Below are 22,015 nucleotides of genomic sequence, written 5' to 3' on the forward strand. Positions count from 1 at the left end.
AAGAGAGATAGAACTGGTGAAAAATGGCCTGAGAAGTGAACAAATAGATGTGTGCAACGTGCTTCGAGTGCTAAGGGCAGGAGCTGAGGAGAGCGGAGCAGCTGATAATTAGCAATAATTATTGTTCAACAAGGGGAAAAAAAGGGAATTGGTTTGGGTTTCATCTCAGGCACCTCTCTGTTTGTGTCAGAAAGCTCTTCTTGTTCATCCGTACATTTGCTTTGAACAAGTTTATATCATATTTCATGTGATCCCAGCACTATGGAGAACGTCTCTGTGAAAATAGTTTATTTTATTAGGGCTGCAAAATAATTGATTACACTGCTGCTTATTTGCTCAATTAAACAACAGTCATTAATATAAAATGATAAACATTCCACATTAAAAAACAGTTAAAATATCCATGCAGTTTCCTAGAGCTCAAGCTGACATTTTCAAATGAACAACAGTCCAAAATCCAAAGATATTCAGTTAATCATAATGTATGACAGAAAAATGCAAGTCTCACATTAATGAAGCGAGAAACTTCAAATGTATGACCTTTTCTAGCTTGAAAAATGACTTCAGCAGGTTTTAAAATAGTTAACTAATCATTTCAGTTCTATATTTTATTATGGGTCATATGGATTTTCACCCAGGTTACACTGAGCAAAGTAGTTTCTTCTGTGCTGTTTATGGGGAATTATTGTGGCTGGTTTGTAAATTTATTGTAAATGATTTTCAAATGAATCATGTAGGCCCCCTCACAAATAACACAGCATCCTTGGGCTAGTCAGTAATAAGAGCAACAGCCAGGCTTTAAAAACATGACTCTAAAACTGTCAAATCTTAACTGGGAGTCCTCTTTAGGCCAAATCTAACATCTGATTTGATTGGATTCCTCTGAAGTGGGCAGGTTGTAGTGATTATGGACGGATGCTGAGGGAGTAACGACTAAAATTACACCTCAATGAATAAATATTCTCACACATAAATTAACACAAGGACGCATGATTATAATTTGAAAACTGTATTTTTTTCATCACATTAAAGTAAAAAAAAGTAGCTTCTTTTTAAAGTGTTTTAACGCAAATTATGGTAATATATTAAATGCCACAAGTTTTGTCAAATATCAGCAAAATCTTACACATCTGCTACAAGCTGTCAAGAATATCAGATATTACACTTACAGAGAGTTAGAGGACTCACTCGTCTGTTGCGAGAAAGTGCAAAGTGCAATCTGATAAGCAAATTGCCTGCTGTGAACTTTACCATTTTTGCACATTAACCATCTGATTATGAACATGATCCTGTGATGATTTAAATATACATTTGCACTTCATTACATAAACATAGAACACAAACAAAGAAGTCTTAGACAATATACAGGACACATCTGAGCGCCGTGTCTGGTCATATAAATAAATATATGACAACAAAGTCCAGTGTCCAGTGGAGGCCTGACACGTGTTGTCCACTGTAAATGCAGAGCTGTAAAAGCAGCTGACTGCCTCGGGGGGAGAGAGAAAGAGAGAGAAAAAAAACAGGGTGAAATGCAGACATAAAGTGAGAGAAAGAACGGCCATGACAGAGCTGTAAAGGAGCAGCTCTGGATGTCGTTACATAGAGGCCAGGGCCAAAAGCTTTTGTTGCTGCACACTGGAGAGGAAAGCTCCTCGTAGGTGAGTGAGTTCATAGACGAAGAAGAAAAGTACATTGGAGTGTAGAGCGGAGAAGTCCGAATACACACAGTGAAGTCAAGATGACTTTCAGAAGGCCGGAAAGATGGATTCCTCTCTTTTTTATAACCACATTTCTTAATGAGAATCCTTCTTCAATTATTCATCTTAAAAATGGTCAAGCATGTCATAATGAAAGCATTTGAAAAGGAATTATTTAGAAATCCAGTTTGATATGGAAGAAAACATTACAAGCATTTTTTTCCTGCTTTTTATAAGATGAGGGACATTAGGAAACAGCAGTGCATGTTTGATCCTCCTGACAGTTATTTATTCCATGAATATAACTCACCTTTAACCCCTGAGGCATCAACCTGCATCTCATTATGGAGGACAATAGCAATCGTTTTCTTAACCCTACCTGCCGAGCCGCACAGTTACATGGATGGGCTGCTCAATTCCAATTACACTATGGTGATTGCAATGCTGTCACAAAGCCTGCAAAGGCTGCTCAATGGCGCACGACCACACACACACACACACACACATTGGAATCTAGAGTGGCTGGCTATTGTTCATGCAAGGAGAATTCAGAGAGGCTACATCAATCTTGTCATCAAAAATCAACATGCTTGTTAGTTTGTGTCTTGTGTGTTAGCGTGTGCATGCATGGGTTTGCGTGTGCCTGTGTGCGGTTGTTGTTCGTATATGAGTGTGTGTGTGTGTTTAGAAATGAGATTCACCTTTTGGTCCGAGCGAGGTTTTACTGGACTGTGGGTCGATAGATCAATGTTGAGTGGAAGGCACACACTCAGCAGAGCCAGAATAGCTCTGAAAAGGCCACAGCAATCAGTCTTAGCCGAGCCTGTCCCCTAATCATCCAGTGGAGATTCTCATTCTGAACGGAGGCTATTTTTACAAACTGGCACTTGAAGCACTTCCAATGAAGTCAAATATGCAGCAATTACAGATATGGATAATTGAATGTGATGATGATGACGCATTCACTGTTTGTCTTCAACCATGATTATTTATTGTGTGCGTGACAAGGATGAATTGTGCGGTAGCAGGTTAGGACTTCAAATTAATCTAACAGTTCTCAGAGGGAGAGCGAGGCAGATACAATCTCAATGCTCCAGTTAAACCTAAATGGGCAGAGCCAAAACCACCGATTGCTAGCTGGCAACCCTGAATGGCAAATAAATAACCCTGATCAAAAATGGCTAGCATTCATCAAGAGAGCGGGGCTTCATAATAATACAGTAGCCGCTTTCTCTCCCCGATTGAGGTTTAACTCAGCCAATTAAATTGTTTTAGCCTCAGAGAAAAGCTTGTTGAAGCAAAGGTCTCCATTATAGACACGCCTTAGCCTTACTTACTTCCTTTGCAGCTGCAGTAATGATCAGTCATCTGTTATTGTTATTATTGCAGCTGTGACCATTGCGTAATTTCATTTAGGAGATTTTGGTTGGTGGTTATTTTTACAAATTGCAGAAATAAGTAATCAAATTTTGACTTGTGTTTAAATTTGTTCCATTTCAGCTACAGTCTATTATAAAAATATACAGTTTCTTTTTATTAAGTACTTTAGATAAATGCTAAGCCTAATTGTTGGCAAACCTTTAAAAACATTGGCTGCATTTTTAGCTACGCTAGTGGTCCACCAATGTGGTCATGACTAAAATATCTCAACAGCAGATGGATGGTTTGCAGTGAAACTTAGCACACACATTCATGTTGCTCTTAGGGATGAATTGTTGTTGCTTCAGAATCCCCAAACTGTTCAACTAGTGCCATTATCAAGTTATTTTTTTAGTGTTAGTTAGCAGGTTAACAAGCTAACAAGCTAACTTGCTAACATAAGATGGTGAATGTGGTGAACATACCCATTAGCCATTAGTTAGGGTGACTATGCTAACAATTATCTCAAGCCAAATTCAACCTCAAAAAAACACTTGCAATCGCTCAGTCTTGTTTAAATATTCTTTCCTACAGTCAAAATATTGTTATAGCATGTTTAAATGTCTATAAACTCTGGCAGTAGCTGTTTCCCTGAAAGCAACTGGGGATTGAAATGGTCTTTTGAGTGAGCTGCATTGCAGCACCCTTGACCTACAAAAGTGAAAATTTATTCAAACTGCAAATCAGAACTGTTATTTAATTATCTCCCCTGAACACATCTTTTAGGCCTGAACAAGAGCTTCTGTAGAAGTAGTTGTACCCACGTATCACAATACATATTTCCAAAGCACAATGCAATTCTCTTTACATTATCAGTCCAAACAGTTGCACAGCGTAATGTGATTATTGGGCCAATATGCAGCCTTGCGTGTTAGACACTCGAGCAATACCGTGTGAGCCAATTGATGGTGGCACCTCTTCATTGATGTGATTCGTTGGAAAGCTGAATGAATGGTGAAGATTAAGGATCATCTTTTATACTGTATGGGGAAATTCATCATCTCCCCTTCCCACTCACTGAGACACACACATGTGTAATCCACCTCTGCTTTACAAATGGAGATTAGAAAACAGTTTGGTTGTCCTCTGATATGGCTTATATGGGAATTCAATGCGTATGTTTACATTTCTATGAAGAGATTCAGTTTAAATCTTTCTGCACGTTTGTAATGCCTTCATTTTTCATTGCTTGGTTTGGTGCCTGAAAAATCGAATTTCTTCTACTCTATCTAGCTATCTATTTATTAGTTTGGATGACATCTGTGTGTTTATTTCAGTCCTCTCAAACCTTTTGAACCATTTTTGCCACTCCACACTTGACTTTGAAGCATCCATCCATCCTTGTCTTAATCTCTCCATCCCCACTTCACCTTCAAGGTGTAAGGGGATGGCTTTTTTTTAATGCTTAATTGCATTCCCAAGCTCAATTTTTAATCAAAGGCAATTTAATTAACTCGAAGCCCTTCCTGATTTCCTGCTGGCTTTGATGCATTTGAAAGGAAATAAGAAATGATTGGATATTTTCTAGGAATATTCCAACATTGGAAAGACAACTTGCTGTTCTTCTCTCATACTACCTGCGTATTCATCTAGTGAATCCACGGAAAATTTTGCCTATTTCTTGCATTGCTTGAACTGAAACAAAGAAATTGAAAGCATGAAACTCTGAATTATTTTTCTGAGTGGGCGATCCCGATGGAGAGAGAAAGAAGCTGACAGACAGAGGTAGTAGGCTCGATGGGGTTTTTTTTTTCTAATAAAGAAAGACTTACAGAGACAGTAAGGAGGATAGAAGTGTTGAGATGAGAGGAGGTGCTGTATTAGGCCGTGTTCTGTTGGGAGGAGGAGGCATCCTGTACAGATAAGGAGGTCGAGCCAGCTGTCAGAGGCAGCGGTATATCTGTCTAAGATTATGTTGAGATGATGGCTTCATCTTTATGGCCTGTTTATCTGCCCGGGATATTTACAGGATGACATGACAACGGCTCAGGCAGCAGGAGTAGGAGAGGCCTGGGATGTTATCGTGTGTGTGTATGGAGGATAGGTGTGTTAAGTGTATTTATGTGTGTCTGTGTGCAGGAGCGTCATGCAGTCTAATTCTTTGTTCACACCAAACCAAGTTGTTACCAGTAATTACCTGCTTTGTCTTTTATGTTAACGATCAAACCGCCTTCCTCTCAGTAATTATCTAGACCTATAATTGAATCACACGTAATAAAACTATATTGCATTTAATAGCAATGTTGAACGAAAAAAGTGTCATGAAAAAGCTTTAAAGTCAGGGCTTTTTCACTTTCACTATTTAGTTTATATAGAAATGCTCCCTGGAATTCAGAAGTCGGCGCTCCAGCCTGATTTGAACGCTTCGTTTTAGTCATTTTTTTCTACCTTGGCGATGAGCTGACGTCGATTTGACAATCATACCCATAATGTTTCATTGCTTTGTTCTTCCACGTGTTGCTTGTGTTGTAGAAAAAAAATACTGCTATAGTTTGTTTCATGGTTTGTTGATGTTGCCTGTTGAGGGGCAGCTTCTGAACGGCTCTTTATAAGTACTTGATCATACATGTCACATTCATCAAGTCGGGTAAAATCACAAATTTATATGGTTGCTAATGAGTAGGTTATACTCACCTTGCCCTCAAAAAACTCTTGCAATTGAATTTCACACCTTGTCCTTTCTGGTGTTGTCATTATAGAAAGGATCTGTGGTGTCATATGAAATCTTGTGATTTTCCACTTCCAGGATGAACCTCTGGTTGTTCATGGTGACAAATATCCTCTGACAGGTTGGCTTCTGGCCTGGTGCCACCTGTTATGATGCTATGTTGATATAGTGATATATGGCTCAGTGAGCGGAGAGCCACTTTTGGACGCTTCTGAAACATGCTTCGGCGTGTCTGGTGGAATCACAAGCGTACACACGAGTGGCTGCGATGAGTGTCGGCGGCCGCGTCTCAGCCGTGCCTGGTGGAAACAAGCTGTTGAAGAGACACTAAAACAACCTGTTTCACTTAGAGACTGAACTAAGGGGATGCATAAAGGATCATTATATCATAAATAAGGTGTTTTTTGAACTGTAAATCATGCAAAGATAGTCTAGTAGAGCCCCAGAATAAAAATATACACCTGAAAATGTGCATGATATGACCCCTTTAAATACCAATAAAAATGTTTTTTATATATTTTATTATTAAGGCTAATTATGCACTCTCTAAGAGATTAATGCTCAGAATGACAATGCAAATCCATGTCGACTTTAACTAATGGCCCACACATTTCACCTCTTTGTCCCTTGTCTCCTGCCGTCATCTAAAAAGCCTCTCAATAACAATCTAGCTGAACATCCTTCTTGCAGCATCTCCCTCCTCCTCCACCTCCTCCTCCTCCTCCTCCTCCTCCTCCTCCTCCTCCTCCTCTCACAGCTAACACTCTTCATGGTGTCTTGCCACGCACTAAACCTCTAATAGCTGTGTTTTGCTCTGTGATTTTCATTTAGGACTATTCTTTGCTGAAGTGCAGGCTTTCTTTTGAAGTGGCTCCAGATCGAATAAAAAAAAAAAAAAGAAGAAGAGTCTGTTGTCTTGCGAAGGCGTTGGCTATTTATTCGGCATGGCTGCATTTACATAGTGTTGGCCCCGAGGAGGCAGAGGCTAAACTTAAAACAAGATGCTTTTAAAATCATCTCTATTGCATAATTCATTTTATTGACATTATCTTTATTCATGCTCATTGTGATGTATGTGAATCACGGGTATGTCTATGAATCGTACTGACAGTGACATGAATGCATAGCCGTGTGCCGTACAGAATAGCTCATTTTTGAGATAGGAGTCAGGCTGTAACAGTGTTTTTTTGGAGTGAGTGTGTGTTACTCCAGATGTCTCCATACTTTCATCCTTTGCCAGTGTGTGTGAGAGTGTGTGTCTCTCTTTTAGCCCATATATGCCTATTTGTGGCTCTCTCCTGTTCCTTTTATCCTAATCTGTCTTTTAAATTGTATCTGTGTGTGTGTGTGTGTGTGTGTGTGTGTGTGTGTGTGCGTGTGTGCATGTGTGTGTGTGCTCTTCCTATATATATGTATGTGTCAATGTGTCAGAGAAAGAGGGAGAGAGAGAGATAGAGTGAGAGAGGGAGAGAGAGAGAGAGAGAGAGAGAGAGAGAGAGCTTTGCTGGAAGGAAACAGCTGTCTCTCTGTATGTCAGGCCCTGGATCTGAAGGGGTAAGGGAGTAAAGGAGGAGGTGGAGGAGGAAGAGGAGCACTGCAGTGCCTGGGGAACTATGACAGCCATCACACTTTGAAACTGCAACACACACATAACCCAAGTCACACGCAAAGACAGGACACACACACACATACACACACACACACACACACACACACACACACACACCTGGATCACGGTGTGAAAGTTATTTAAAGAGCCTTTGTGTGTTTGTGGTGTGCTAGTTAAAAATCCTTAAGGAAATTTTTCCTCACTTTGACGTGATGGCATTTTTGAAGGCCAGATACCTTCAGACTGTAATCAAATTTGACCCTTTTTTATGACAGAATATATATCTAACGTATATTTAAGTAGTTATTGTTTACATTATTTAAAGCCTTTGAAACAACTCTCTATTGAGTTCCATGTAGTAAAGGATATATTCAACCTTTAAATGGAGAAGTACTTTGGAATGAGCTTTTTAATGAGTCAATAAAATGATTCAACTGTGTGGCATGTTGCTGTGATCAGAGAAGAGCTTCTGTCATATTAGCAGCAGATAACATGATGCAGATATCTGACTTTAAACAACAGTCTAAGCTCCTACACCTGTGTTCATTTGTTTCTTTCTTTCCTTCTTTCCATTTTCATTTCATCCTCTTCTCCTTCCTTAAAGAGACAACTTGTTGGTATAATAAGAAAGGTTCCTACATCCTTCTTTCTTTCTGTCTGTTTGTTTGTTTCTTTCCTTCTCTCCCTCCTTCCATACAGGAAAAACAACTAGTAATATGTAAGGATACTACATATTTCTTTTTCTATCTCTCTCTCTTTTGCTCGTTCTTTCTGTCCTTCCGTTTTCCCTTTCTTATTACTTTCTTATATGTTTTCATGTTTTCCTCCTTTTTTCTTTTTGTTTCCCTCTTTCCTTCCTTCATTCTCTTTCGTACGTTTCTTCCTACTTCCTTTTTTGTTTCTTTCTATCTTTCCTTCACTGCTTCCTTCTTTCATAGTTTCCTTCCATCAAAAATGTATTCTTTTCTTTTGTCCCTCTTTCTTTCTTCCCCCTTTCTTTTCCTTTGTCTGTCTTTCTTCCCTACCTTACTTAATCCCTTCCTTCCTTATTTCTTTCCTTCTTTCCTCCATTCCTTCCTTTCCTTCCTTCATACTTCCCTTTCTCCTTGTGTCCTTCTTTCTTTTCTTCCTTCATTATTTCTCTGTCTCTCTCTCTCTCTCTCTCTCTCTCTCTCTCTCTCTCTCTCTCTCTCTCTCTCTCTCTCTCTCTCTCTCTCTCTCTCCCTCTCTCTATCACTCTTTCTTTCTCAGCACATCCTTTCACTCTCATACACAAAATGTCATCTCCACCACTAACCGAGCACTTACTCATACATAATAGCCTGTCACACCTTCCCGTTTGTACACCAAATTCTCATTGCGGCCATTAAATTACAGTGGAGGTTTTACAGCAGCCGCACCGGTAAACAGTAACATGTATCGTGAGATGCAAAGGCACAGGTACGCCTGTCTCATATGCCGGCAAGCGGCGCCTTTTCTCACTTTATCAAATGTCATTGCTCAAAAGGTCAGCTTTCACAGGCGTTATGCTTGAGATAAAACAATGTACCGCCTCCTCTCATCTCCACTCTCCCTATGGTGATGATTTTTTTTTTTTTTTTTTTGACCCACAGACAGGATTCGCTATCTTACCCTCTCATGCATTTAAAGCTCACCTACGTCCTCGCAGCTCAACACCTCCCTCTTGAGGTTTGGAATTAAACGGTCCCCTGTATGGTATGTGTGTGTCTGTGTGTCTGTGTGTGTGTGTGTCTGTGTGTGTGTATAGTACAGTAGGGCTCTGTGTTTGTGTGTACAAGTGTGTAAGATTTGTGTGAGCGCGCGTGCACTGTGCCATGCCCGTGGGTTTGACGGATGATGTGTGACAAGTGTGTGGAGTCAGCCCTTTGGTGGGACCCGCTGGGGCTGGAAGATGCCCTTGTCCTTTTATATTTTACAGCATATCTTTTTACTGCCGCGCTCCGCTTCCCCTCTGCACCGTAGCCTGCCACCATACTGTAGCTATAAGCTTATATGCTGATCGATTGGCGGTTTGACTTTGAAACTAGACGCCACATTATACCCTAATGCTGTGTGATATGGTGACAAAAAATTATACCCCTAAGTTTGGATAATATTAGATGAAACAGAACCTGGACCGCCAGTGAGGATTATTTCAAAATGAGCAGATTTGAACTACAAGCGTGAAGCAAACATGAAAGAAAATAAAAGTTTGTATATTCAGTCGTGTGGAAGGAATTCACAGTGAAACGCTTTGTGCACAATGTTGAGCTGTCACAGCTTTTGGATTCTTCATAATGAATGACTTGTAGCTGCTGGAGTTGCAATGCTGGTGTTTTACAGACAAGAAAACACTGACTTGAGTGTAAGCAATCAAAAATATTCAACTGAAATGTCTAGATGAGACGAGGAGAGAAGGGCATTTGTTCCAATTTGCTACAGATCTAAAATCCTGGTCCATCTTGCAATGTTTCATACCAAAAGAGACAAGACACCTAATGTTCATCTTCAAGGAGTGCTGTGTAGGAGTGCATATTTCACTTCCAACTGAGCACTCGCAGCAGGAATGTGACCAAACCAGAATTTGACTTAGACAAACAAATGTGGCTTGTTTTTTATTTTTCTTAATGTCGATAACAGCTCAAAAGGAAATGCCTCTTCTTTATTTTCCCTCCTTCTTCCTCTTTCTCTCTCTCCTCCTGGCGTCTCAGAGGTAAGCTATTCACACAGGTAGATTTTCCAGATGCGGCGATCTCGTTCACCTTTTATACTCTCTCTCGCACTGCTGTGTGTTTTTGCTCCTAGACCTCCGCTGCCCCACTGGCTGCCGGGGCCCCATCGGACCTCGAAGAGCAGCCAAGAAACTGTCTGGCCACCCAGTGTAAACTATGTGTTTACAGCAGCGCCGGGGTCACACTGGGCATGCTCGGCTCAGTGCTGTGTGTCTCACCTGCTGCCCGTGATAAAAGATCTGATGGAAGGTGTAGACGTAATCCCACGTGAAGAATATACATTTTTATTTGTCCTTACAGAACAGCGTTTGGCAGTGTGACTGTTCTTTACTGAGGAGGAAAAAGAAATGTATGCTTTTTCCTGGCAGCTTAGCTCAAGATATCTACTTATCATTCAGTATAAATCCGCTGTGGATTTGTAAATATTTTAAAGGCTAAGCTCGAGCAGCCAGTCCAAAGTGAAAGGGACGAGTAGCTCTTGAGCAACCAACATCTCTGTCCTCCGCTCTGTTTTCTCTGAGCTCAGCGCATACTGTGTACTCAAACATTTATAGAGCCCCCGCCAAGACTTCATCACGTGGTTGCATTTATGTATGCTTTCTCCGCCTTACGTTGAAGGCACAGCTTCCTTATATCAACATGCCCCTAATGGCTCGCTTGATCAGAGCACAGGTGTCTGAACACAGGTGCTGCTGTTAGAGGATTCATGCATAATGTTACATAACTGTATATATTTGTTAGTTCAAAGAACACTCGCAGGCATCGACTGTGCTGTTTGTCCCTTGTTATTCTCTCTGTTTCACTCTAATGCCTTTGTCACATTATACCTTTTCTCCTCTCTTTTATTCTTTCCTCTTTTCATTAGTCCTCTCTCTGGGTCAGTAGTAGGTGGTGGTGGTGGAAGGGTGGGGGTGGGGGTGGAGGGGTGTTATGCCATGCTCTAAATAACTTTATTGACATTTAAATTGGATGTGGATCACGGTAATTATCCAGCCTTCCTGCTTCCTGGCTCGCATTCACATCAGCGCAGTCACATCTCAAGCCGAGGCGCAGGCAGAGAGATTTGTCTCAAGCTTGTAGTCTCATCCTGCTCACTCGAATAATCATTCACATTCTTGTAGAAAAGCAGCGACAAAAAAAAAATGTGTGCACCTATAACACAATGTCACTAGAGCTCAAGAATAGAAGCATGATTACAGCAGTGTGTTGTGGTGTCTTCCCCCTATGGAGATGGCAATGTAGCAGGAATATGTGAAGTATGCTTGTGGATTTCTTTAAGGCTGAATGACCATGAATCATTTCACTAGTATGTTTGCTTATGCTTATCCTCCAAGAGATCTCCATGACTACGCTCCTGCATTGACAGCACAGTGTTGAAACACGGGCAAGCTAGAAGTCCACTATCAGACAATATGATATGATATTATATGATATGATACAATATTATATTATATTATATTATATTATATTATTTGACTCTACATGATCCTGTCATACAGGTTTTCATATGAGAAATGTACTAACCTCATTTTTGACGCTGTATCATATTGTCGTCATAATGTGCAAATATAGTATCTCCACAATTTTAGCTTTTCAGATTGTAGCAGTTTTATTTATATATGTATTGTAACATTTTAGCTTGATGGCAGTTCATCTGTTATATCATCCTGTGGGTTTTGAAATCATAGCATTAGACACACTGTGCTAATTTTGAGAAATACACTTATTTGCATTTTTGCTGAGAGTTAAATGAGAAGATTATTACCATTCGAATATCTGTCTGCTAAATATGAAGCTACAGTCAGCAGCTGGGTTAGCTTAGCATTAGTTAGCATGACTGGAAACAGGTAGCCTGGACAGCTCATAAATTAACACCTCATATCTTGGATTTTTAATATGTACACAACCTGAAGTAAGAAACATCAAGTTGTGGTTTCACAGTTATGAATTCCTAAAGTGATGTTGTTATCTTGGCTCAGAATTAACCAACATAAGCCAGGCTCAGACTACATGAGTTTTTGGCTGATTTATCCACAATTCACCCTTCCTGACAACTAAAGGAGGAATGTGGTCTGGAACTTGGGTCGATACTACAGTAATTATTAAATGACCTGGTAATGTAAAGAGTTTCCAGTTTTAGACCCCTAGAACTTCTCATCAGAGCTGCCCCAATAATTTGACAGTGTTACTAAGCAACAGTAAACATTGTAGCCCTGTCAACAGTAGCTAGTGTACTACTGTTGACAGATATTAACAGTGACAGTTAAAATCTCACCTCCAGTTCTCAGGGACAACCCAATCTGTGCTGACCATTTTTTCACCCAGCCTTCTGCTTTTTGTTTTTTTTCCCTCTGCAAAGCATTTTGTTTGCATCTGCTTTCCCATCAGATCATGTGAGATCACACGAGGTGATGCATTGTTCCCTCTGGCGCAATAATCTTAATAATATCCTGTAGTGTGTGATGCATCATTATTTTTAAACCTTGTCATAAGACAGTTAGGATTTTAAAACTCCTAGTAGTCTGAGCTCAGTTTTAACAGTCAGCTAAGTTGAATTACTGACATGTTAATTAGTAAGTTTTAGAGGTGTTGGCATGTCTGTGTTTTTTTTTTTTTTTTACCTTTAGGCAATCTCTATTATTAAGTTAACTAACTGCTAACTGGCTTTTGGCTATTGCTTCATATTTAGTGCACAAACATGAGAGTAATATTGATCTTCTTGTCTAATGCTTGGGAAGAAGTGTATTTCCCAAAATGCTGATTTAAGTTTCTACTGATGATCAATTGTAAAAAAAAAAAAAAAAAAAAAAAAAAAAGAAGAAATGTTCAAAATGTCTCAATACAGAATAGAGAGCTTCATAAACACGTTGCTTGATACTTTCATCTCACTTTACATAAAAAAACATACATTATCATCCCCGAATGACATCACTGATTTATTCACCCAAGACTAATTTACAAACATTTTGTAGGACCTGACTTTTCACAGCTGTACCCGTCACTGCTTCACTCTGTATTGAGTTGAATGATACTGTCCTATAGCCAGGCTGAGCAGCACTGGTGTAAATAGACTAGACTGCTCTCTGCATTCAAAGCCAGCATCATTTTTCCTTGATGTAGAGTGAGAGCTGTGTCCCTGAAGCAAGGCTATCCGTGAAGAGGAGAGCGATACAATCAACAGACAGCGCTCGGCCTTTACTGACAGAGCCTCAACGGTCACGCAGGAGTGAGGGATGAGAAGTCATCTGCATGTGGCTGTCTGTCAAACGCTTGCAGGGAGATGGAGGATGAAGGAAAGATTAGAGAAAGACGGAACGAGAGCAGCAGTAAAGAGCGGAAGAAATTGGGGAATTTTTAGTGGACGAGTGTGTTTCTGGGCTCCATGTTGGGCTAGTTAATGACTGGTGCATATGTCAGCCGTGCAGCTGTGGAGTTACAGTACAATCAGCCAGCCAGCTGAGGAAGGGAACGACAAATGGAAGGAAAAGGAGAAAGAGAGAGGAGAAACAGAGAGAGAGAGAGAGGGGGAGACAGATATGAAGAATTAAACTGTGGACGCGGAGAAAAGTGGAGGGAACAGTTGTGAGCGAGGGAAGGCGAGAGGCAGAGGAGGTGAGATAGTGTAGAGGATTTGAGTGAAGTAAACAGAGAGAGGCATCCAGAGGGAATAGAGAGAGAGAGAGAGAGAGAGAGAGAGAGAGAGAAGTTGCCAAGATAGTTTCCATTCTTCTCATCCTCCCTCAACTAGCTGCAGAAGAAATGGCAGAGGCTTCAGTCCAAATCATTACACTCAACTGCCTTCCTGGAAAGTATTTACTGTTGTCAATAAAAGAAAAAAAAAAAAGCAAAGAGACGGCGGTGTTCGTAAAAAGGAAAAACAACTAAAATCTCAAGGAGTCTTTTCACCTACGCCTCCTTTTGACTTTGGTTTTTTAACCCTGCCAGGCCAGTCTGTCCAGCCCCGTCCTGGCCCATGTTCCATCAGCTCTGGGATTTAAGCCTTTAAGAGCCTCTTTTCCCCCCAGTAAGAGCTTTAAGGCAGAATGTGTGTGGAAAGCAATTTTTTGGGAAAAGGATCAGAGCCGAACAGAAATAGGTACAGATCGAGAACAGGAGTGGGCGCTTTAAGAGGAAGTGTTTGACCTTGAATTTCCGTTGTTCTCCTTGTTGCCCCACAAAACACCCACAGTCACTTCCTGAGTGGCTTTTTGTGAGGCAAGGACACTCTTTTATGGTGTCTGGGTTATTGCTCACAAATGCTGTTGGGCAATATTAGGGTACACAGGTGTAAAGCTAGAGACTGTGCTGTGAAGTAATACATCTATGGAAATGTGAAGCTCTACAGAGGATGCCAGAATAACACCAATACCAATAATACCAATGTGCTAAAAGTATTGAGATATTGAATTCCTGTATAAAGTGAACTCTTCTCTTACTTCACTGTTTATAATAAGTTGCATATCGCTGATTGTGAAAACCTTGGCTTTGAGTGACACTTATACCTGACCTCTGTGTCTCTTTCCTTGTGTCTCTGCAGGCAGACTCGGGAGCAGGAGACCCCTCCAGACTTCTTCTATTTCTCTGACTTCGAGAGACACAACGCTGAGATCGCTGCCTTTCATCTTGACAGGTTAGTGAAAACTAGCCTGTCAGTGGTACTCAATGATTTTGTGTGTGTTGTACACATCTAGTATTTGGGACACCAGGTTGTCACATAGTCATCTGTCTGTCTTCTTGCCCATTTGACAGCATTTGTTGTCCCTTGTGAAACACTTAATCGGATTACAATAAAATCTTCGGTCTTGCTACACAGGGCTGTTGAAGTAATAATACTTGGGTGAATAAGAATGCAGAGCCACAACACTTAGAAACAGTAGTCAGCAGTTTTAGTTAATGATATGACAGGAACCTACAGTTACCAATGCAAGCTAAGCTAAAAAAAAAGGCTAAAAATGGTTTGGCATTTGGCTTTTGTTTCAGCAACATTTTGCACCTCTACAGTGCTGCAGATGGTTAAAATGTCATTATTTTGTTAATGCCAAGGTTTAAGACAGCTTCCACAACAGATCTAAGTTCATAATCCGGTAGGCTTTTAAGTTTACTCTACTAATGTGCACTGTAAGCCAAAGTTTTATGAGGAAATAAATAATCATAAGGATTAAATAAAATGTAATAAGTGTTTGACCATAAAACATGAGCAGGACAGTAATACAAGGATGTGAATAACAACAATCACATCATAATAGCAACACTATGCAACACATTTTAAGGTACTAATATACATACTGTGTGTTGATGATGACTTTACACAAACTAAAATATCATTCAATTATTGGTGTGAAAACATCAATACCTTCAGGAGCTACAGTGGATGTCTGGCCTTGGGCACCAAAATATCCAGACACGGCCCTGCTCCTTCAAATATTTTCATCTCAGTAAGGAAAAAGTTGTTCTTGAATGTACTCCTTCAAGCCCAGGTAATGGACATGAAGGAGTTAGAGTAGGAGTTAGGCCCCCAGGAGGACCAGTGTCCTGCAGGTTTTTGTTCCTTCCTGATTATTAATTTGCCACTCGTCGTGTCAGCTCATTAACCACCTGGGAGGAACAAAAACCTGCACCATGCCAAACTCGGAGGGAGAACTGGGGTACCACTGTTCCTGTTATGCCTTGAGATATGTGTTTATTTTAGTATCACACATATTTTATATGAAGAGAAGCATACTGGTGTAGCAACATTCGCTAATTAACGTGTGAATTGTGCTACATAATTGCCTACTTAGCATAATCTGGTTACATTTAATAAATGTCAAAGGATGAAGAGATCAAAATGCTGCAGTGGGAGCACTTTTTATTTAAGGTTAGCATGACAGGAAAAAAATACCCTGAGCATGTCTATTAGCAGCCACGACTGCAGGCACACTGGTTTCCCCTCTGTGCACAAACGCCCTCCATGTAATCCAGTTTTACTGTGCGCTTATTTCAACATTTGCTTCTCCCTTTCACTGTTTGTGTCCCTCAGAAATTCATCTTTTTTTCCTTTCTTTTTTTTTTTTTTTTCAAAAACAGAGAGTTGTGTGAGCCGGGCCTGTACAGTAAAGGCTGTGAGCTCCGAGAGGCCATGAGTCATAGAGAATGAATGCCGCCCTCCTGCTGCTAGCATCTGACCCAACAATGACTGCAGCGTCCTTGCTTAGCTAACCACCACGCTCTCTGACTTCACCGTCTTTACAAGTCTAACACTTTATAGCCTGCCTGCTTTCTGGAGAGACTTTAATGAAGAGAGAAAACCTCACGAGGCCCTCTGATCAACCAGAGAACGCAATGAGTTTTAGTGGCAGCGTTGCTATTAAAAGTCCCACTGATGTCACTTTGGCTGCTTATTATGAGCAGAGGGATTGTGTTGTGGTGTGAAACCTGGTGTGTCTCTCTACTGACACGAGATGAATCTGAGGTCACACACACACGTCGTCCATTCACATATACGCACACACACACACACACACACCAATGGGGCCATGGGGTAGTGATGTTTAATCTGCTCTTCCTTCAGGCACAATGACACAGTTGAGCAGCAATTGCATTAACAGCAGCTTTCTTCACCAGTCTGCTACACATCTGGTCCTCCTCTACACACTCACTCACACACACACACACACACACACACACACACACACACACACATACATGAAAATACGCTCACACACTCCCAGCATATGTGTGGGTTAAGGGGAAGAGGAGGAAACCAAAGGCATGAAAAGGCCCTCTGCCCGTTCTAAATATACGCCAGGCAGGGTTTGCCAAAAGCAGCACTTTATTTTTTTTCCTTATTTTGTCTGTTCTAAATTAGAGCCTGGCTACAGAGCTGCTGCTGCTGCTGCTGTTCCTGCTGCTGCTGCTGCTGCTGCTGGTGCAGGCTTAGGCTACACTGCCTCCCAGGGGGCCTACAGCCACACATAGGTTCTTTTTAAAGCAACATTCGTGCAGGCGTGTGCACACATACACACACATAGCCACTGTCATTTTCTAATATGGGCCACACTGCTATAGGCATCATTAATTATGTGATTGGATTGAAATGGGGAGTACGTTTGGCATCGATGGCACTAGGTGGGAAAACGAGAGCAAGCAGTCAGCAAGATACAAGACCCAATATGACCTTAAAATCATACTGTCGCTTCAAATTCATGAGACCCTCTGGTGTCTCATACATTTTTCAGTTGGTAATATGTGAAGTGATGATTCCTATGAATCCCACGCTGAATATACTATACAATAACACAAGTTTAAAATGACCACCATGGGAATAAGGTGTATCAAGGGGACGAGGATGGAATAAAAAAAAAGAGGGGTTGGAGGTAGCAGAACTGAAGCCAGCTCTTGCTGTTCTCTTTAGCATGGCAGCAGGCCCAGGCCCAGCAGGCCAAGCGGTGCCGTGTCCGCCTGTTTGGCAGCAAGGAGGAAAGAGACATGACTGTGTGTGTCTGTGTCACTCCTCCCGCCTCCACGCCGCTTGATGGCATCATTTGTACAGCGGGCTCTCTGTTTTGTTTTTTCCTCTCTTTCTCCACCTGTCTCTCTCTTTCTGTGCCTCTCCTCTCATTCCACTGCCTCCATCTTTAATCTCACCCTCTTCCTCCTGCGTGTCTCTACCCTCAGGCCCAGGCCATTAGGTGTTGTCAGGGGCATCAATTTTTAAAGAGCCCACCCTGATGTTGCACAGAGATGGTATTGACTGCAGGGGCCACACATGCATGGAACAGGCATGTGGCACGCACACAGGGAGACAGCCACGCTATCTTTCACTGAGAGAGGTCACTGAAGACCTCTTTTTTTTATTACCTTTATTTCTCCGTTTCCAGCACGCACACATAGCCACTATTCTACAGTAGCTTCCATTTAAACAATACAAGGTTGCAAAATCACAACGGGCTCATAAGATGGAATATAGATACAAGTTCCCAGAATGCAGTGGGAACTTTATATTTTATATCAGCAGGGTGTGTGGAAATAAAAAAATGTGTGTGATGAAGAATCATAGCCACATAATAACCACTGGGAGGTTTACCACCATGTGGTGTAGCCATCAGGTCATCAGTTATGCCACAGTGCCCCCTGCTGGCAGTGAAATTGAATTACATGAGTATAGTTTGTATATGATAAGGTGGCTGTCTGCCCCAGTGGCCTAATGGATAAGGCACTGGCCTCCTAAGCCAGGGATTGTGGGTTCGAGTCCCATCTGGGGTGTATCCTTTTTCTTTCTTTTTTTTTCCAATAATTTGTTCCCACTATCACTCCACAGGCAGTCACGTATTAGATACACAGTTATTCATTTTCTAACATTTAGGGTTAGTTTTTTTAGTTACTTTTATATTGTATAAAAATAAAATGTATAGTCCACAATGCAGATTCCGTATCCTTGTACATGCCTCTATGCTTAAAGTAGAAGGTAACCCTTAGTATGTGTCTCCGTCTTGTAGGATTTTGGACTTCCGTCGCGTCCCTCCTGTGGCTGGGAGGCTTGTCAACATGACAAAGGAGATCCGAGACGTCACCCGAGACAAAAAGCTCTGGAGGACGTTCTTCATATCACCAGGTACACACACACATTTGACTTTTACCAAGATGCCCTCAGATTGATGTTACTCCACTTTTTGGTGGCATTTACCTCAAAACTGTGGCACACGCTGCTTTACGATCATCAGTCAGGTTTTTGTGGCATTTTCAGAAAAGAAAAAAAATGTTATCCTTGAAGAATTTCTTCATTATGCCAAAGTTCAAGACAAGCAAAAAAAGAACAATTTTCTGTCCTCATAATGTAGAGCAAAGCCACTCCTGTGCCCTGAATTACTGGGATATTCATTTGCATAAGATTAGTATTATCAGGGGACTTTAGCTTGTGCTGAAGCACGACAGTTAATTAGCGATGCAACTTTTACTTTACATATTATACACATGGAAAATTCTCACAGGATTAAAATTACTGATGATCTCAGCAATTAATACAAGTTACTGAATGTCCCCAGGTAATTTAAATCTTGTGCAAAATGGACTTTCAATTTAAGTGATGTGCACTCTAAAAAAGGGAGCAAAAAGAGGGTGTAGTCATGTTTAAAGTATTAAAACTGAGTGGTTTAATAGAAATAGACAGAAATGTTTTCGTTGTCATTATCAAACTGTTTTTCTTTGCTTCTCAGCCAACAATGTGTGTTTCTACGGGGAGTGTTCATACTACTGCTCCACTGAGCATGCTCTGTGTGGTAAACCAGACCAGATCGAAGGATCCCTGGCCGCCTTCCTCCCAGACCTGGCCCTCGCTAAACGCAAGACCTGGAGGAACCCGTGGAGACGCTCCTACCACAAACGCAAGAAGGCAGAGTAAGAGATTGATTCGCTGACACTCAATAGCAGCAGTGGATGAAAGAGAGTCCTGCTGGCCAAACTATCAAAGGATATTTATTACAGTTACCAGTGGCGATAGGTCATGAGAGATGATCACAAGACAACAGTGTTTGAGATATTCTGCATACCATGTGTCAAAGCTCACTGACACCCAAATAGGATAAAACAAACAGTGCACATCTTTCCAGGCAAGAAATTACAATCTTGTTATTCTAAAAGAAAAATCAGCAGCTTATTTTAAATTCATCTCACCACAGGAATAAATTGGAACAAACATGTTAAAAGGGGAAACAGATTGGATTTTGGTAAGCAGATGCATATATTCTTGTAGATTAAAGATGTGAACAAAATGATTGTGTGAAATTTTCAGATGGGAGGTGGATCCAGACTACTGCGAGGAAGTCAAACAAACTCCACCTTACGACAGCGGGACGAGACTGCTTGACATAATGGACATGACCGTCTTTGACTTCCTCATGGGTGAGTTGGCATGTCTGATTATGTTTGACTAAAAGATGAATTCAGACAATGTATTTACAGTTTCTAGTGTCCTGTGGTGGTCATACATGTAGATGTAGTAACATAAAACACATTAACACATACTGTATTTACTCTTATCTCCCTCCTAAATTGTTGACATGATTTCCATCACAGGAAACATGGACCGCCATCATTATGAGACATTTGAAAAGTTTGGAAATGAGACCTTCATCATCCACCTGGATAATGGCAGAGGGTGAGCCACTGCATAGTTATTCACTGTATTGAAATGCAGACATTGTCACACTATTTGTTATTCAGAACTGTGCCGCTTCATTACTTCACTTGTAGGTTCAGCTTCAGTATCAGTGACAAATGAGAGAATAACAAAAACATAATGTGCATCATGAGCATCATTGTCCATAAATCTGGAATAGTTTATACAATTGTCTTATCACATGAAAACAATATTCATTTTATCTTTTTTTAAAGCGCATTTGAATTGATTTAAAACTAAAGAAGCATTTCCTAAAAAATGTATGTGTGCTGTGTGCACTGACACTAATTGGTATTCTTTTTGGATCACTTACAATGACACGAAAACTCACTTTAAATGATACAATTTTACAAAGTAGCAAATTAAAAATGGTGTTTTTCAGTAATGGCTTATCAAATTTGCAACAATATGCACATTTTAAAAATGAAAATACACCGATCACACTAATGAAACAGTTAATTGCACAACAGGAATGTAAATACCAGTCATCACATTCATTACTATCTATGCTCCTGTTTTTCACTCTAGCTTTGGAAAGCACTCCCATGACGAGAAGTCCATTCTGGTGCCGTTGACCCAGTGCTGCAGGTAAAGCCATCTTTGTGGTGGTTTTATGTGGCTTGATTAACAAGGCTGTGAGGGGCTTTATTGATCCTAAAAGAAGCAAAATGTCCCCAAATGTCCCAAAACATTTTCTGCTACAGTTACACACTTTAACCCTAACCCTCATGTGAACGGTTGGATATTTGCATAATCTGTTTTATAGGCATAAATATGTTGATACACAAGGACTAAGCATCTCAACATACTGCTCTCTTTCTGCAGGGTAAGGAAGTCGACCCACTTGCGTCTGCAGCTGCTGGCTAAGGAGGAATACAAGCTGTCTATGCTCATGGCAGAGTCCCTGGTGAGGGACCGTCTCAGTCCCATCCTCATCCAGCCACATCTGGATGCCATGGACCGACGACTACGCCAGGTCAGTGCCTACCCAAAAATGTCCAACTCTTCTTTTTAAGGATGTTAATTACTTTGACCTTACTTGACTTCAACATCTTCTATCATTCAGCTAATCCAGTCTAAATGATTCTCCTTTTCACCAGGTGTTGAATGTGCTGGCAGAATGCATTGAAAAGGAGGGCTACAGTTATGTTGTAGAGGACGACCTCCAGAGGGACCAAGGGACTGACCACGCCCACACCGCCCTACGACAGAGGTAGCTGGCTGTGGGGGGGTGGGGTTGGGAGGGTGGTGGTAGAAGCTGGGTAGGACAGACTCCCTGAAGATAAAGGACTGGACTGAGCAGATTCAGGCATTCTTTTAAACTGTGCTGACATCCTGCACCACAGATGAGCCCCAACTTACAGGGAAGCCCGCCTGATGGAGGTGAATATAAGCTGTCTGGAAGTGGAGGCCTGCTGGATAGGACTGGACATTGACATACAGCGCAATGACGTTACCTGCGTTGATGCTCGAGACGATGTCAAAGACTTCTGTATGGATCTGGGGCTGGATCAAAAAACTGGAAATGATCCACCACTCATCACCTAGACTCCTTAAAATATCCAACCCTGACTCTATAGTGTAGGATAGTATCACCACAGCTGACCCAAACACCGACCCACCGCAGCACTACCAAACCATGAAAGTCTTGCAAGAGACGCCTTCTCTCTTTTTGTCTTGTTTGGGACCCTTTTTTTGAATTCAGTGAATTCTGAGGGACGTGTAAAGAAT

At 41.1% G+C, this 22,015-nt stretch overlaps 1 protein-coding gene and 1 non-coding gene across 2 annotated transcripts in view; both read left to right on the forward strand.

Annotated features, from left to right (window-relative positions):
- fam20cb (FAM20C golgi associated secretory pathway kinase b) overlaps window positions 1-21,513 on the forward strand; it is a 48,313-nt gene extending 26,800 nt beyond the window's left edge. The window contains exons 4-11 of the mRNA XM_053341801.1: window positions 14,666-14,758; window positions 18,606-18,721; window positions 19,323-19,503; window positions 19,898-20,007; window positions 20,182-20,263; window positions 20,813-20,872; window positions 21,110-21,260; window positions 21,385-21,513. Of these exons, the coding sequence (XP_053197776.1) occupies window positions 14,666-14,758; window positions 18,606-18,721; window positions 19,323-19,503; window positions 19,898-20,007; window positions 20,182-20,263; window positions 20,813-20,872; window positions 21,110-21,260; window positions 21,385-21,501 (910 nt within the window). The 3' untranslated portion in view covers window positions 21,502-21,513. The remainder of the gene's footprint in view (window positions 1-14,665; window positions 14,759-18,605; window positions 18,722-19,322; window positions 19,504-19,897; window positions 20,008-20,181; window positions 20,264-20,812; window positions 20,873-21,109; window positions 21,261-21,384) is intronic.
- trnar-ccu (transfer RNA arginine (anticodon CCU)) lies at window positions 18,300-18,372 on the forward strand. Its single transcript has one exon. It is a non-coding gene; the product is annotated as a tRNA-Arg (tRNA).
- Window positions 21,514-22,015: the final 502 nt, after the last annotated feature.

Source organism: Scomber japonicus, chromosome 20, assembly GCF_027409825.1.
Source record: "Scomber japonicus isolate fScoJap1 chromosome 20, fScoJap1.pri, whole genome shotgun sequence".
NCBI lineage: Eukaryota > Metazoa > Chordata > Actinopteri > Scombriformes > Scombridae > Scomber > Scomber japonicus.